At 43.2% G+C, this 18044-nt stretch overlaps 1 protein-coding gene across 4 annotated transcripts in view; it reads left to right on the forward strand.

Moving 5' to 3' along the window:
* Nucleotides 1-18044, forward strand: part of LOC126354710 (rap guanine nucleotide exchange factor 4) — a 1235035-nt gene that overhangs the window by 1043680 nt on the left and 173311 nt on the right. For all 4 annotated transcript variants that reach the window (XM_050004554.1, XM_050004556.1, XM_050004555.1 and 1 more), the window contains one exon: nt 10758-10989. In XM_050004554.1, the coding sequence (XP_049860511.1) occupies nt 10758-10989 (232 nt within the window). The remainder of the gene's footprint in view (nt 1-10757; nt 10990-18044) is intronic.

The raw sequence follows: 18044 nt of genomic DNA on the forward strand, positions 1-18044 counted from the left end.
AGGAAGACAGATTCATTACAAATTGCTAGACCGTTTCATAACGCAATACCGCTTTAGCATAATGACTAATAAGCAAGTTCAACGATTTTACACAGATTCGCTCTATGATAGTCTCATATATAACAAGAGAAATGTTTGCGTGCAGTAGGCCACCTCCACAAAGTCTGTTATTCCGCTCTTTGTGGCTGTGATGATCGTGCCCAGAGATCCCAAATCGTTAGGATCAGAATTATGCAGACGGAAAACACGGAGCTCTCTGACATAGGAAATCAGCGCTCGGAAATCAAGATGTTTGGCGGTACGATGTCTCGAATGAGCAATGTGTGTCGCGTACGTGTTCGTAAAGTTATTAAGATTCATAACAAACAGCTGCTTGCCGCATCGTCACTGGTGTTAGTATATTGAAGACTACGAAGAAGAAGAAGAAGAAGAAGAAGAAAAATACGCTATCATTTGGGATGTTTTTCTCTTATTTAATGGTGTTGGTATTAGATGTACTTCCATTCTGCTAGCTACATATTACGTCATTAGTACATATAATACCTGTAACAAATGTATACGAGCACATGAAAAGTTTATATTAGTACGTAATTATACTTGGAGGCTACAATTTCTTAAAAAGTTGTTTCACAATTTTTTGCACTTTGTGATTTGAAGGCAGTGGTGATATTAGTAGAATCTTTATGTTTCAGTTTGCATTTACCCTCGCATAAAATTTAGAAGGTTATTTTTTCCAACCTCCGATAGCGCAGCGTAAACGCCAGCAAGTAGCAAGCAGGTAGTGTACGCAGCAGCTGGTTGCGCATTTCCCGCGACACACACACACACGCACACACACACACACACACACACACTGCCGAGTTCGGCGCCAGTCTGTGCTGAGCTGCTGTCACCTAAACGTGGCCACGTCAACTGCTTATCCCGCCAGGTGCGAACTCTGATGCATTATTCGTTTCTTACGAGCACAAAGGAATATTGCAGCAGAAATTCATCGAAGATTGAGCTGAGAATATGGAAAAACTTTTAGCGTTGCTCATGAACGGGGTTGGAAATTTGAAGATCGCCGAATTGATGTGCGTGATGAAGAGGGTAAAGGATTGTCGGTACAGACGACCTTGTTCAACGGAATGATGACCTGATTAGAGAAAAACCATAGATTCACCATATGTACTTCTCTGTACCTCATGGTTTGTTGTTGTTGTTTTGGTCTTCAGTCCTGAGACTGGTTTGATGCAGCCCTCCATGCTACTCTATCCTGTGCAAGCCTCATCATCTCCCAGTACCTACTGGAGGCTACATCCTTCTGAATCTGCTTAGTGTATTCATCTCTTGGTCTCCCTCTACGATTTTTACCTTCCACGCTGCCCTCCAATGCTAAATTTGTGATCCCTTGATGCCTCAAAAGATGTCCTACCAACCGATCTCTTCTTCTAGTCCAGTTGTGCCACAAACTTCTCTTCTCCCCAATCCTATTCAATACCTCCTCACTAGTTACGTGATCTATCCACCTTATCTTCAGTATTCTTCTGTAGGACCACATTTCGAAAGCTTCTATTATCTTCTTGTCCAAACTAGTTGTCGTCCATGTTTCACTTCCATACATGGCTACAGTCCAAACAAATACTTTCAGAAACGACTTCCTGATAATAAATCTATATTCCATGTTAACAAATTTCTCTTCTTCAGAAACGCTTTCCTTGCCATTGCCAGTCTACATTTTATATCCTCTCTACTTCGACCATCATCAGTTATTTTGCTGCCCATATAGCAAAACTTGTTAACTACTTTAAGTGTCTCTTTTCCTAATCTAATTCCCTCGGCATCACCTGACTCAATTCGACTACATTCCATTATCCTCGTTTTGTTTTTGTTGATGATCATCTTATATCCTCCTTTAAAGACACTGTCCATTCCATTCAACTGCTCTTCCAAGTCCTTTGCTGTCTCTGACAGAATTACGATGTCATCGGCGAACCTCAAAGTTTTTATTTCTCCTCCATGGATTTTAATACCTACTCCGAACTTTCCTTTTGTTTCCTTCACTGCTTGCTCAATATACAGATTGAATAACATCGGGGAGAGACTACAACCCTGTCTCACTCCCTTCCCAACCACTGCTTCCCTTTCATGCTGGAAACGTAGGTTTGCCTTTCCTTAATGTATTTTCTAAGATACTTCGTAGGGTCAGTATTGCCTCACGTGTTCCACCATTTCTACGGAATCCAAACCGATCTTCCCCGAGGTCGGCTTCTACCAGTTTTTCCATTCTGTAAAAACTTCGCGTTAGTATTTTGCAGCTGTGACTTACTAAACTGATAGTTCGGTAATTTTTACATCTGTCAACACGTTCTTTTTTTTTGGGATTGGAATTATTATATTCTTCTTGAAGTCTGAGAGAATTTCGCCTGTCTCAAACATCTTGCTCACCAGATGGTAGATTTTTGTCAGGACTGGCTCTCCCAAGGCTGTCAGTAGTTCTAATGGACTGTTGTCTACTCCCTGGGCCTTGTTTTGACTTAGGTCTTTCAGTTCTCTGTAAAACTCCTCACGCAGTATCATATGTACCATTTCATCTTCATCTACCTCCTCTTCCATTTCCATAATATTGTCAAGAACATCGCCCCTGTATAGACCCTCTATATACTCCTTCCACCTTTCTGCTTTCCCTTCTTTGTTTAGAACTAACTGGGTTTCCATCTGAGTTCTTGATATTCATGCAAGTGGTTCTCTTTTCTCCAAAGATCTCTTTAATTTTCCTATACGCAGTATCCATCTTACCCCTCATGAGATAAGCCTTTACATCCTTACATTTGTCCTCTAGCCATCCCTGTTCAGCCATTTTGCACTTCCTGTCGATCTCATTTTTGAGACGTTTGTATTCCTTTTTGCCTGCTTCATTTACTGCATTTTTATATTTTCTCCTTTCATCAATTAAATTCAATATTTCTTCTGTTACCCAAGGATTTCTAGCAGCCCTCTTCTTTGTACCTACTTTATCCTCTGCTGCCTTCACTACTACATCCCTCAGAGCTACCCATTCTTCTTCTACTGTATTTCTTTCCCCTATTCCTGTCAATTGTTCCCTTATGCTCTCCTTGAAACTCTGTACAACCTCTGGTTCTTTCAGTTTATCCAGGTCCCATCTCCTTAAATTCCCACCTTTTTCCAGTTTCTTCAGTTTTAATCTACACTTCATAACCAATAGATTGTGGTCCGAGTCCACATCTGCCCCTGGAAATGTCTTACAATTTAAAACCTGGTTCATAAATCTTTGTCTTACCATTATATAATCTATCTGAAACCTTTTAGCATCTCCAGGGTTCTTCCATGTATGCAACCTTCTTTCATGATTCTTGAACCAAGTGTTAGGTATGATTAAGTTATGCTCTGTGCAAAATTCTACCAGGCGGCTTCCTCTTTCATTTCTTAGCCCCAATCTGTATTCACCTTCTACGTTTTAATTCTCTTCTTTTTCCTACTGTCGAATTCCAGTCACCCATGACTGTTAAATTTTCGTCTCCCTTCACTACCTGAATAGTTTCTTTTATCTCATCATACATTTAATCAATTACGGAATGCCAAAACTCATTTCAGTTAATTGGAACAACATTTTATGAAAATATTGGAAAGCTTGTCCACAGCTATGACAAATGCCTCAGCCGTTACAATGATTACATCAAAACTAACCATAGATGAACATAAATTTCACTAAAAAAAATAATTTTTATATACACTTTTATTAATGGCCTGTTGGAGACTGGAGAGGAAAAAAAAACGCTTGTATTTGCTGATTCCCATACCAGTCACGTGAACAGCACATGTGATTTAAATAAAGTTCTTATGCTGATCTGCATGAATGAGTTTGAGTGTGCCTAACGTGTGTCCTGCTGAAGCGATCAAGAAAGTTTCTATGATAAAATCTCATATTTAGCAAGGACACTAAATACCGTCTGTTCCATGTCCAGTCCATAATCCACCATCTTCTGGGAACGGAGTAGAGTGCACGTCATAATTCTGGGAGCTTCTCAGCCATCATAATTTTACCCACTTTTCTTTCCTCGTGCTATATATCCTCACATTGCAGATATCCTGTAGAGAGGTGGTCGAAGAATATAGGAGCATGTCGTCTACATGTTGAAACTGTTCAGCAGTTGGTGGTAGAAACGTTTCAATTTCAGCAGTACGTACACCTCTTTTTATAATGTGAACTGTTCTAAATATCGAAACGAGGTTTTGGCCGACGACAATTGATAAACGTCCACATAACACTGCTGTATGTGTACTACCTTTTTCCTGGTATTAACCATCTTATTGACCACCAAGGTGGCACAGTAGCTAGCACACTGGATTCACATTCTCGAGAGAACGGTGGTTCACATCTGTGTCTAGCCATCCAGACTTGGGACGGTGGTTCACATCTGTGTCTAGCCATCCAGACTTGGGATGGTGGTTCACATCTGTGTCTAGCCATCCAGACTTGGGACGGTGGTTCACATCTGTGTCTAGCCATCCAGACTTGGGACGGTGGTTCACATCTGTGTCTAGCCATCCAGACTTGGGACGGTGGTTCACATCTGTGTCTAGCCATCCAGACTTGGGACGGTGGTTCACATCTGTGTCTAGCCATCCAGGCTTGGGACGGTGGTTCACATCTGTGTCTAGCCATCCAGGCTTGGGACGGTGGTTCACATCTGTGTCTAGCCATCCAGGCTTAGGACGGTGGTTCACATCTGTGTCTAGCCATCCAGACTTACGTTTGCTGTGGTTTCCCTACATCGCTCCAGTCAAATGCCAGGATGGTTCATTTGAAAGGGCATGGACGATTTCTTTCCCCATCCTTGAGATATATAATATGGCATTCGAAAGCAGTTAAAGACAATTACAGTGAAGAGGCAAAGGAATTGGTGCACCTGCCTAATACTGTGTAGGGCCCCCACGAGCACGCAGAAGTGAAGCAACACGACATGGAATGGACTTGACTAATATCTGAGGTAGTGCTAGAGGGAATTAACACCATGAATCCCGCAAGGCTGTCCATAAAGCCGTAAGCGTACGAGGGGGTGGAGATCTCTTCTGAACAGCACGTTGCAAGGCAAACCAGATATGCTCAATAATGGTCATGACTGGGGACTTTGGTGGCCAGCGGAAGTGTTTAAACTCAGAACAGTGTTCCTGGAGCCCTCTGTAGCAATTCTGGATGTGTGGGACGTCTCATTGTTCTGCTGAAATTGCCCAAGTTCGTCGGAATGCGCAATGGACACGAATGAGTGCAGGTGATCCGACAGGCTGCTTACGTACGTGTCGCCTGTCAGGGTTCCCGTATCACTCCAACTGCACACGCCCCACACCATTACAGAGCCTCCACCAACTTGAACAGTCTCTGCTGACATGCAGGATCCGTGGATTCATTAGGTTGTCTTCATACCTGTACACATCCATCTGCTCAATACAGCTTGAAACGAGACTCATCCAACCGGGCAACATGTTTCAAATTATCAACAGTCTAATGTCAGTTCTGAAGGACCCAGGTGAACTTAAAGCTTTGTGTCGCGCAGTTATCAAGGGGATAAGCCATTGCAAATGTGAAATGTTGGTGCAATAATAAGGATGTAGCCGCCAGAATCTCAAATACGAGCATGTAAATGTGCATACATTACGTTTTAAAGGTCCTGGATGTCAGTTTGTGCTAGTTCCGTGCCTATGCACTTGGTCGGTCAACACACAGATGATTAATGCTGTCTGTGAATGATGTTTGAGTCGTCGTCCGATGATGTCCCATATGTGCTCGACTGCAGATAGATCTGATGATAGAGCAGGTCAAGGCAACGTATTCACTCTCTATAGAGCATATTAGGTTACAACAGCGGTATCTGGGCGACCGTTATCCTGTTGGAAAACACCCACTAAAAGCTGTTCATTAACGGCGGGACAACAGGTCGAATCACCAGGTAAACGTAAAGTTTTTCATTCAGGATGCGTGGGATAACCATAAACGTGCTCCTGCTGTCATACGAAATCGCACCACAGACCATGACTCCTTATATAGGGCAAGTGTGTCTAGCACACAGACAGGTTGGTTGCAACCCTCAGCTGGCCGCCTCCTAATCAACGCACTTTCATCACTGGTACCGAGGCAGAAAGAGCGTTCATCAGAAAGCACAACAGACCTTCAATCTGCCCTCCAATAAGCTCTCACTTGACACTGTTGAAGTCGCAAATGGTGGTGGTTTGGGTCAGTGGAATGCACGCAACAGGGCGTCTGGCGCGGAGATGCCTTTCAAGTAACCTGTCTGAATCAGTTCGTTGTGTCACTGAACTCAAATTGCTGCTGCAGATGCAATACAATGCGCCAGAGCCACACACTGAACATGGTCTTCCCTCATGGTAGAGCCAGGAGGCCATCTGGAGCCCAGTTGTCCTGAGACATCGTGATCATCGCTACCACCAATCGTGTACAGTGACTACGTTCCTGTTTAGTCTTCCAGCTTCTCGTAGGCCTATTACATGATTCCATTCAAATTCAGTGGGGTGTTGGTAATGTCGTCTCAAAGGCATTCCTAACTAACACCAACACACCACGTCCAATCTCAAGGTAAATGTTACAGCCTGTATTTAAAGCAAACCTGATTCCACTCTTATGCGACTGTCATGAAATTTGATTAGACATCATCCATCAGATATAGAAACATGCCTAGCGGCTTTCGCTTATGTTGCACAACTCCTTGATGGTGTTCGGAGGTTTTTTTTCTGTCCGTGTAATTACACACTGATCGCTTACGTAAAGAAAGTGATCGTTATGAAGTAACGCCTGATAGGTATGCAACGCACATCACATACAGGAAACTCGAGTATAGCCTTCATTGTGAAAGGCTACCGAGTAAATTATTTATTTATTTTATTTACCGGGTAAGCCACTTAGTCACGCTTACTTACAGTAGTGTACGGATGCCTACAGTAGTTTTACAACTCTAAGTATGCCACATCACAAACGAAGGCCATATTAGGCAACTGTCTTCCTTAGTTCTTCAAAACTTGTTCATTTTGAGTTTGACCAAATCGCTATGTGGATAAAATGTAGTGCAAATATAAATGTCACAAGTAAAACATTTAAAATTAAGAAGCGCCTTGCGCACGTAACCATTTCCATGTAAATAGCACTCACAGATGTTCGTTACTTCATAAAAAACACAGTATTCCAGATGTACCGTATATGCCATCTAAGGTGGATCTTCAAAGATTAAAACATGTCCGGCTTACGTTAGCGTAAGTGCTCAAGTGTATAAATACTGTGTTTGTTATGACTGATAATCATTTTCGAGCGATACGTATATGGACATGGCCATGTTCTTCTTTATTTTAACCACTTTATTTGGGAAAAATATTTGTAGCATGTGCTACATTTTATCTAAATGAGTAGTTGGCGTGAGGCTGAACTCAAAATGACTACTAAAAACAAATTTTTGATGACCTGAAAAGACACCAAAGTGTTTCAAAACTCATTGTTTATAAATAAAGAAATATTATCCAATCTTGGCTTTAGAAAGTCTTCAGCTTCTATATGTTGCTCAGACGTCTTCTGAAATCTCTGAGGTACTTACGAATAGCTGTGTACATCCTACCCCTCCCCATCCCCCCTTGTTGGAAATTGAAGTGGCGTGAAATATTCGTTTATAGCAATTTGTAAACTTAGAGAAATCGTTAGGCAGTGTTTACTGGAATACTCTTTTTGAAATTCTGAAGGTAGCAGAGTATAAATACAAGGAGTAAAAGGCCATTTACTAGTTGTACAGGAACCAGGCGGTATGAAAGGGAAGCAGAGGTTGAGAAGGGAGTGAGACAGTGTTGCAGTCTATCCCCGATGTTATTCACTCTGTGCAGTGATCAAGTAGTAAAGAAAAATTTGAAGTAAGGAGAAGAAATAAAAACTTCGAGATTTCCCGAAGACATTGCAGTTGAACGGAATGGACAGCTTCTTGAAAGAAGATAGTAAGATGAATATCAACAAACTCAAAACAAGGGTAATGGAATGTAGTCCAATTAAATGAGGTGATGGTAAGGGTTGGGTTGTTTTGGGGGAGGAGACCAGACAGCGAGGTCATCGGTCTCATCGGATTAGGGAAGGAAGTCGGCCGTACTCTTTCAAAGGAACCATCCCGGCAATTGCCTTGAGCGATTTAGGGAAATCACGGAAAACCTAGATCAGGATGGTCGGAAGCGGGATTGAACCGTCGTCCTCCCGAACGCGAGTCCAGTGTACTAGCCACTGCGCCACCTCGCTCGGTGGTGATGCTAACGGAATTAGAAAGAAGTAGATCAGTTTGCCATTTGTGCATAAAGTAACTGATGATGGCCGAAGTAGAGGATATAAAATGTAGACTGGCAATGGCAAGAAAAGCATTTCTGGATAAGAGAAATTCGTTAATATCGAACATAGATCTAAGTGTTAGGAAGTCTTTTCTGAAGGTATTTGTCTGGAATGCAGCCATTACGGAAGTTAAACGTGGACGATGAACAGTTTAGACACAAACAGAATAGAAGGTTTCGAAATGAGGTGCTAGAGAAGAATGTAGGAGATTAAGCAAGAAAAGGGAGAGGAGAATTTGTGACACAACTTGACCAAAAGAAGGGGTCGGTTGGTAGGACACATTCTGAGACATTAAGGGATCACCAGTTTAGTGCTAGAGGGAAGCGTGGTGAAGTGAAATCGTAGAGGGAGACCAAGAGAAGAATAGACTAAGTAGATTGAAAAGGATGCAGGTTACAGTAGTTATTGGGATGTGATGAGGCTCGCACAGGATAGAGTAGCATGGAGAGCTGCATCAATCCGTGTAACACTCGTTTCACAACACTTCCTGCAAATGTGACAACATTTTGGAATCACGCACAATACCGACGAGGACTTAGTAACCGGCTGAGGACTTGGTAATATGAATGTTATTGCTCATCGACTGATTAGCAGCAATTTTAGCTGTCCTCCTAGGTTCTTGCCTAACGACACATACAAAGTCGCCACATGTTGAGGAATAAAGGGCGTATATTTGGAACAAGAAAGAACTCTGTTTAGTCGCGGCATTTAAAGCTGTATTCTTAGGTCTCCGTCTAACCACACACTGGGAAGTCGCGACATATTCTTAAATAAACAGCGGAATGTTTGTGACACGGAATAATATGAAAGTTAATGTTCCTCGTTTCACTCGCAACAATTTGTGTTCTTAGGTTCCTGCCTAACCACAGACTTGGAAGTTGGCACGTATTTAGAAATTACAAGTCCAGTATTTGTGAGAAGGAAGAATATAATTTTTATTGCCGCTCGTTTCAGTCATAGCAATTTAAGCGTCCTTCCAAACCACACAATCGAAAATAGCTAAATTTTTTATTTCATGCTTCGTTCTCAGATCAAACGGAAGGTGAATAACAATGGATATTACAGAACATACTTGTATTACATTCATAAGAAAGTCACAGAGAGTATTAACAAATGCACACACGAAAAAAGTATTTGCTCGTGGCGAGATGCGAGCCGCCATCTTTCGACTCTACAGTCCAAGATGTTATCCACTCATGTTATAATTATTCGTCTCATATCTTGGTCGTCACAGTCTCTCTTAAAAGGCTTTGTCGTTGATGTGCGTTATTAAGAGACATTTGATGATAATTGTGACGTGCTTATGAGAAATTGTCGATAGTGCGTTACCTGGAAATGGCACACTGGAAATTATTATTATTATTATTATTATTATTATTATTATTATTATTATTATTTACATTTACATTTTATGGCCTTCATTGGATCACTCTAGCTATCTTTATACAAAGAATTTTTCAGTTTCCTGTCAGCCCAGTCCTTTTTCATTCTCTCGGAGCTCATCCTTCTTTCTTCATCGGCAATCTATTTGTTAATTCACGTTTGCAGTCTGATCTGTTTGTCTCTGAATTTCCTGATTTTTGTCAGTATTGTTTCTTAGGTCTTCCAATTTACTCTGTAGCTCATTCATATCTTCCTTCATTTCTGTAATCCACTTAATGTTGCAGTTACTGTTACACAATTTTTCTATTATTCTCCTGACGATACTGTTCTGGAAGTTATAATACAAGCGTGTTTCATGTTTAATTTGTAAATTATCGACGACGACAATTCGCAGCTGAGAGCACATTCTTGTAGCATGGCATTAACCGTTGATGAGTCATTATGTGACAGTTACAGTAATAATTACAACAAATCATTCAAAGAATGAAGTGTTTTTATGAAACTCCGATATCGCGCGCGCGAAGTCTCCCGATATCGCGCGCGCGAAGTCTCCCGATATCGCGCGCGCGAAGTCTCCCGATATCGCGCGCGCGAAGTCTCCCGATATCGCGCGCGCGAAGTCTCCCGATATCGCGCGCGCGAAGTCTCCCGATATCGCGCGCGCGAAGTCTCCCGATATCGCGCGCGCGAAGTCTCCCGATATCGCGCGCGCGAAGTCTCCCGATATCGCGCGCGCGAAGTCTCACAAGAGGCCTGTTTCGAACGCTAACCAAAGTAAATAGCCGATGATGCGGTTGTCGATATTGGTTGTGACGTCCAAAGGACGTCATGTTTGCGGGAAGAGTTGTGAAACGAGTGTTACGCCATGAAACCAGACTTCTAACTGAAGACGACAGCAACAACATTGTTTCTTCAGACTACGATTTTAAGTAAAATAAGTGTACGTTAACGTCTCTGAATACCTGGTAGTCAGGTGGTTGTATGTATCGCGGTGTGTGTTTTGTGGCAGTCGCCGGGGCCGACCATGTCTCGCGCGGGCTGGACCCTGCGCACGCTGCTGCTGGCGCGCGGCGCGGGCGTGCTGCGGGACCACAAGGCGGGCGGCGGGCGCGTGGCCCGGCGCGCCGCCCTCGGCTCCGACCTGGTCGACTGGCTGCTCGGCCTCTCGCCGCAGGTGCACTCGCGCGCCCAGGCCGTCGGCATGTGGCAGGCGCTGCTCGAGGAGGGCGTCGTCGCGCACGGTCAGTGCCAGCACTCCCCCGTCTGTCCCCTCAACCCAGGCGAGCTTTGCCCTCCTGCTAAAACTCCCAAAGCTTTGGTTCCCCTCTCCCAGGAAAACTATCTTTTTGTATTTTTTTTTCTACACATACACTACTGGCCATTAAAATTGCTACGCCACGAAGATGACGTGCTACAGACGCGAAATTTAACCGACAGGGAGAAGATGCTGTGATATTCAAAAGATTAGCTTTTCAGAGCATTCACACAAGGTTAGCGTCGGTGGCGAAACCTACGTGCTGACATCGGGAAAGTTTCCAACCGATTTCTCATACACAAACAACAGTCGATCCGCGTTGCCTGGTGAAACGTTGTTGTGATGCCTCGTGTAAGGAGGAGAAATGCGTACCATCACGTTTCCGACTTTGATGAAGGTCGGATTGTAGCCTATCGCGATTGCGGTTCATCGTATCGCGGCATTGCTGCTCGCGTTGGTCGAGATCCAATGACTGTTAACAGAATATGGAGTCGTTGGCTTCAGGAGGGTAATACGGAACGCCGTGCTGGATCCCAATTGCCTTGCTTCACTAGCAGTCGAGATGACAAGCATCTTATCCGTATGGCTGTAACGGATCGTACAGCCACGTCTCGATTCCTGAGTCAACAGATGGGGACTTTGCAAGACAACAACCATCTGCACGAACAGTACGATCACGTTTGCAGCAACATGGACTATCAGCTCGGAGACCATGGCTGCGGTTACCCTTGACAATGTATCACAGACAGGAGGTGCCAGCGACGGTGTACTCAACGACGAACCTGGGTGCAGGAATCGGAAAATGTCATTTTTTTTTTCGGATGACCCAGGTTCTGTTTACAGCATGATGATGGTTGCATTCGTGTTTGGTGGCATCGTGGTAAATGCACATTGGAAAAGTGCATTCATCATCGCCATACTGGCGTATCACCAGGCGTGATGGTATGGGCTGCCATTAGTTACACGTCTCGGTCACCTCTTGTTCACACTGACGGCACTTTGAACAGTGGACGTTACATTTCAGATGTGTTACCACCCGTGGCTCTACCCTTCATTCGATCCCTGCAAAACCCTACATTTCAGCAGGATAATGCACCACCGCATGTTGCAGGTCCTGTACGGGCCTTTCGGGATACAGAAAATGTTCGACTGCTGCCCTGGCCAGCACATTCTCCAGATCTCTCACCAATTGAAAACGTCTCGTCAATGGTGGCCGAGCAACTGGCTCGTCACAATACGCCAGTCACTACTCTTGATGAACTGTGGCATCGTGTCGAAGCTACATGGGCATCTGTACCTATACACGCCATCCAAACCCTGTTTGACTCAATGCCCAGGTGTATCAAGGTCGTTATTGCGGCCAGAGGTGGTTGTTCTGCGTACTTATTTCTCAGTATCTATGCACCCAAATTCCGTGAAAATGTAATCACATGACAGTTCCAGTATAATATATTTGTCGACTGAATACCCGTTTATCATCTGCATTTCTTCTTGGTGTAGCAATTTTAATGGCCAGTAGTGTATTTAGAAAATTTTGTAATTTTTAGTATAAGTTTAATAAAAATTAAGCGTTACTAAAAAAATGTAAGAGGGGCTGATCAGAAACTAATGCTAAACAGTGAAATGTTTCTCTCTCTCTCTCTCTCTCTCTCTCTCTCTCTCTCTCTCTCTCTCTCTCTCTCTCTCTCTCTCTCTCTTCTCTCCCTCCGAATTTATAGTGGATTAAGATTCTGGGAGATAATTTCACTGAAGCGCCAAAGAAACTTGTATAGGCACGCGTATTCGAATACAGAGATACGTAAACAGGCAGAATATGGCGCTGCGGTCCGCAGCGTCTCTATAAGAAGTCGATGATTGAAGAGAATCGTTCAACGTGACAGAAGTGCAACACTTCCGCAAGTTGCTGCAAATATCAATGCTGAGCCATCAACAAGTGTCAACGTGCGACCGCTAAACGAAACGTCATCGATATGGGCTTTCGGTGCCCTAGGCACACTCGTGTACCATTGATGACTGCACGGCACGGAGCTTTACGCCCCGCCTGGGCAGGTATTAAGCAAGGCTTTCCCAGTATTTCACGGAAAAGAATAGTGCTGATTGTTGTACACTTCCGCGACAGGAGAGAGAAAAGTCCATACACGCCAAACGTAAACAAAAAATATTAGGAAATAAAATTAATTAGTGCTGATAAAAAATGCGAATTAAACACATTACCTCACGCAACTAATTTCCCTAAAACAGAGAAATTCCAGGAATATCGGCACTGTAACCTTAGTTTCTGATCATCCATCATAAATGAGCTATGAAAATTAAAAATATTGCACACAACAAATGATATGTAGCATTATTAAAAATTCTAAAAAACTGAAACTAAAACAAAATCTATATCTTATGGTTTATGGTAGCTACTGCATTTTAATATGGTCTACAATACAGAGTGTTACAAAAAGGTACGGCCAAACTTTCAGGAAACATTCCTCTCACACAAACAGCGAAAATATGTTATGTGGACATGTGTCCGGAAACGCTTACTTTCCATGTTAGAGCTCATTTTATTACTTCTCTTCAAATCACATTAATCATGGAATGGAAACACATAGAACAGAACGTACCAGCGTGACTTCAAACACTTTATTACAGGAAATGTTCAAAATGTCCTCCGTTAGCGAGGATACATGCATCCACCCTCTGTCGCATGGAATCCCTGATGCGCTGATGCAGCCCTGGAGAATAGCGTATCGTATCACAGCCGTCCACAATACGAGCACGAAGAGTCTCTACATTTGGTACAGGGGTTGCGTAGACAAGAGCTTTCAAATGCCCCCATAAATGAAAGTCAAGAGGGTTGAGGTCAGGAGAGCGTGGAGGCCATGGAATTGGTCCGCCTCTACCAATCCATCGGTCACCGAATCTGTTGTTGAGAAGCGTACGAACACTTCGACTGAAATGTGCAGGAGCTCCATCGTGCATGAACCACATGTTGTGTCTTACTTGTAAAGGCACATGTTCTAGCAGCACAGGTAGAGTATCCCGTATGAAATCAGGATAACTTGCTCCATTGAGCGTACGTGGAAGAACATGGGGCCCAATCAAGACATCACCAACAATGCCTGCGCAAACGTTCACAGAAAATCTGTGTTGATGACGTTATTGCACAGTTGCGTGCGGATTCTCCTCAGCCCACACATGTTGGTTGTGAAAATTTACAATTTGATCACGTTGGAATGAAGCTTCATCCGTAAAGAGAACATTTGCACTGAAATGAGGATTGACACATTGTTGGATGAACCATTCGCAGAAGTGTACCCGTGGAGGCCAATCAGCTGCTGATAGTGCCTGCACACGCTGTACATGGTACGGAAACAACTGGTTCTCCCGTAGCACTCTCCATACAGTGACGTGGTCAACGTTACCTTGTACAGCAGCAAATTCTCTGACGCTGACATTAGGGTTATCGTCAACTGCAAGAAGAATTGCCTCGTCCATTGCAGGTGTCCTCGTCGTTCTAGGTCTTCCCCAGTCTCGAGTCATAGGCTGGAATGTTCCGTGCTCCCTAAGACGCCGATCAATTGCTTCGAACGTCTTCCTGTCGGGACACCTTCGTTCTGGAAATCTGCCTCGATACAAACGTACAGTGCCACGGCTATTGCCCTGTGCTAATCCATACATCAAATGGGCATCTGCCAACTCCGCATTTGTAAACATTGCACTGACTGCAAAACCACTTTCGTGATGAACACTAAACTGTTGATGCTACGTACTGATGTGATTGGACCGGCCGGAGTGGCCGTGCGGTTCTGGGCGCTACAGTCTGGAGCCGAGCGACCACTACGGTCGCAGGTTCGAATCCTGATTCGGGCATGGATGTGTGTGATGTCCTTAGGTTAGTTAGGTTTAATTAGTTCTAAGTTCTCAGAAGTTGAGTCGTATAGTGCTCAGAGCCATTTGAACCGTTTTGATGTGACTGATACTAGTACTATAGAGCAGTGAGTCGCATGTCAACACAAGCACCGAAGTCAACATTACCTTCCTACTATTGGGCCGACCGGTCGTGAATCGAGGAAGTACAGTACATACTGACGAAACTAAAATGAGCTGTAACGTGGAAATTAAGCGTTTCCGGACACATGTCCACATAACATCTTTTCTTTGTGTCTGAGGAATGTTTCCTGAAAGTTTGGCCGTACCTTTTTGTAACACCCTGTATAAGAGTTTCTATTTCGTCTTTATAAGTTGTTGATGTCCGTAATTATTAATTCAGAATAAATGAGAAAGGGTTTTAGTGAAGTGTTGAGAACAAATTCCTTTCCAATAATGTCGTTTTTAATGTAGTTTCACGTTACGTTGGCTATTATTAAGAAACCAAATTGAATATATCATCGAAAACAAATTAGTAGCTGTGTAACTTTCTCTTGAGAAGATAGCTGAATTTTGCAGGCTGCTTCACGTGTGTTCGACCTTACGTAGTTTTTCATCGTCTCTAATTTGCTGAAACAGCGTTGACAAGATGCTGCAGTCATTGGGATTACCACCAACGTTCACAAAGCTGTTTCGATAATTGGATAAGCATCTCGTATCGGCATCTGCATACATACTCTGCAAGCCACCGCATAATGCGTCATGGGGGGATACCTTGTACCACTGCTAGTCTCTTCTTTTCTGTTCCATTAACAAATAAAGTGAGGGAAAAAACGACTGTATATATGCCCTAATTTGTCTTATCTTCGTGGTCCTTATGCGAAATGTATGTTGGCGGCAGCAGAATCTTTCTGCAGTAAGCTTCACATGCCGGTTTCCTAAATTTTCTCAATTAGTGTTCCGCGAAAATACTTCTTTCATCCAGGTTTTCCCATTTGAGTTCACAAATCATTTCCGCAATACTTGGGTGTTCCCCGAACGGGCCAGTATCAAATACAGCGGGCCACCACTGAATTGCTTGGATGTCTTTCTGTAATTTGACCTGGCAAGGATCCCAAAGTATTACTCAAGAATGGGTGATTCTGGTGTTCTCGTAATCCATGCTGTAGAAACGTTGTGCTAAAAAAAAAAAAAAAGAAAAACCTTCAAAATATCCTAATAGGAAGCTGTATCAGTGCTCTACTGTAATCTGAAACCCGCTATTTCGTTAACAACTAGCTCAGCTGTATCGATATTTCTGCCGTGTTTGGGACAAATATCAATATAATATACAGAGGTGTTATTTAAGGCGTTCCGAACAGTAAATTAAAGCGAGATGAAATGATCTTGTGTATGTGAGAGCTGTTTCCTAATTCACCTACTATTCTTTGAAATATTTAAAGAATCACTCTAGCTTACGCACTTTCATTCCAGTCCTCAGTTGTCAGAAATCGTCAAAAATCTGAATCCTTTGACCAAAAACTAGAGTTGCTTCAACACCCACTCGCCAACCTTCGATATCTTACCCTACCGTAGCGAAGTAGCAGAAAAACCTCCACTGTTGGACGTGAGATAAATGTGAAGGCGCGAAGCACATTGTTGCCACATACACAAGGTTATTCCTATTGGGCAGTAGTCATTTCTTTATTATGCTACTTAGTGACGACAGCGTGCGTTTACAGTCGTGGGCTGAGGGAAATCCTTCTTCTCGCAGGCAAAAGACAGGAACCTGCGGGGTGTGAGAACTCGCATGCGTCTTTCGGTTACTTCTTAGGTTAGGCGCAAATTGAGAAGCGTATAGCACGTGTGACGCGACACTAGACTACAGCGCGACACGCACGTGTCGCACGGGTCCAGCGCATATTGCGACGCGTACACCATACTTAGCACGCGCCGACTGGCGACGCTCTGCGCTGACTGAACCGAAGCGCGCGCAACCTCTTATCTTCCTCAAACGATTTTACAGAAACTATTCTCCGAAAATATATGATTTTTGCCTTATTTGTAGCGTTTATATGTCAGCTTCGTGGCGAAGTGCCCATCACCTCGTTAATGACCATTCTTATTGTGATGTACACAGTTTAGTGAGACACTGCGCAAAACTCAAAAAGTTTGCAACGAAAATTAGGGTTCGCTATGATTTTGCGTTTGGTGCGTGTTACACCATATGTTGCTGCGTATGAAATTCAGCTAACATGCTGAATTTTTGTTTAGATTTGGGAGGAGATCTCTATCTGCCTCCGATCTCCAGAAAATGGATCCCATGTAGCGCGCTCACTTCCGATCTCACGCCCGCGAGACTGAAATACTCGCAACATCTGTCATATCTCCTAAACCGCTCTAGACATCGAAACGAAAGTTTGGCGAATGATAGCACACAAGGAGGAGAGTGTTTTGCCAATTATTAAACACACGGAACTTTCTTATCTATGGCGATATATCACTACTTATACTTCTTTTCTTATTTATTTCACTCCAGTGACTGTAATTTTTTAAGAGTTATCGACAGCTAGCGAAACAAGAGCTTCCTGTTATGAAAATAAACATGAAATTTCTTCTTTTATGTTACTGCAAACCGATACTATGAGGTTTTTCGTAAGCTATTGAGCTCTGTGATTGCCAAGTACTTGTTTAATGAGGCCTTCCATTTCGGAATTCTGTCTCAATAGCTGATGTGAGATGAGTTTGGCAAATTACATTGTGACAAAGGCAGTACAATTAAACCAGTCACCAAGAGAAATGTGGCCTTTACTCATAAATGGTGATGCTTTTTCCAGTGAGAAAAGGTTAACAACTCACACAAAAACAGATTGGAATTTTGGTGGAATCCCCGTAACCCATCATATTTTTAACACTGAGCGACTGGAATGGAAACTTACCAAAGGATTTTATTCCTTCTCTAGATTTGAGCAGTATTAAAATAATGACGAGCGTTCCTTCAGGCGGAATGATAGGCACATGCCAGATATTGTTGACGCACCTAGGGCTTGCCAAACTGACAATGCGTGATCGCGAATAAAATAGTTGTTATTGAGGAAAATAAACAATTGATCTGTCGCACAACACAATGGTGAGTGTATTGTCAGCGGCGAAGGATAATGCGCGCGACAGGAATGCACAAGCTAGCCATGTGTGCCTTGAGAG

The sequence above is a fragment of the Schistocerca gregaria genome, chromosome 3, assembly GCF_023897955.1.
Source record: "Schistocerca gregaria isolate iqSchGreg1 chromosome 3, iqSchGreg1.2, whole genome shotgun sequence".
Taxonomy (NCBI): domain Eukaryota; kingdom Metazoa; phylum Arthropoda; class Insecta; order Orthoptera; family Acrididae; genus Schistocerca; species Schistocerca gregaria.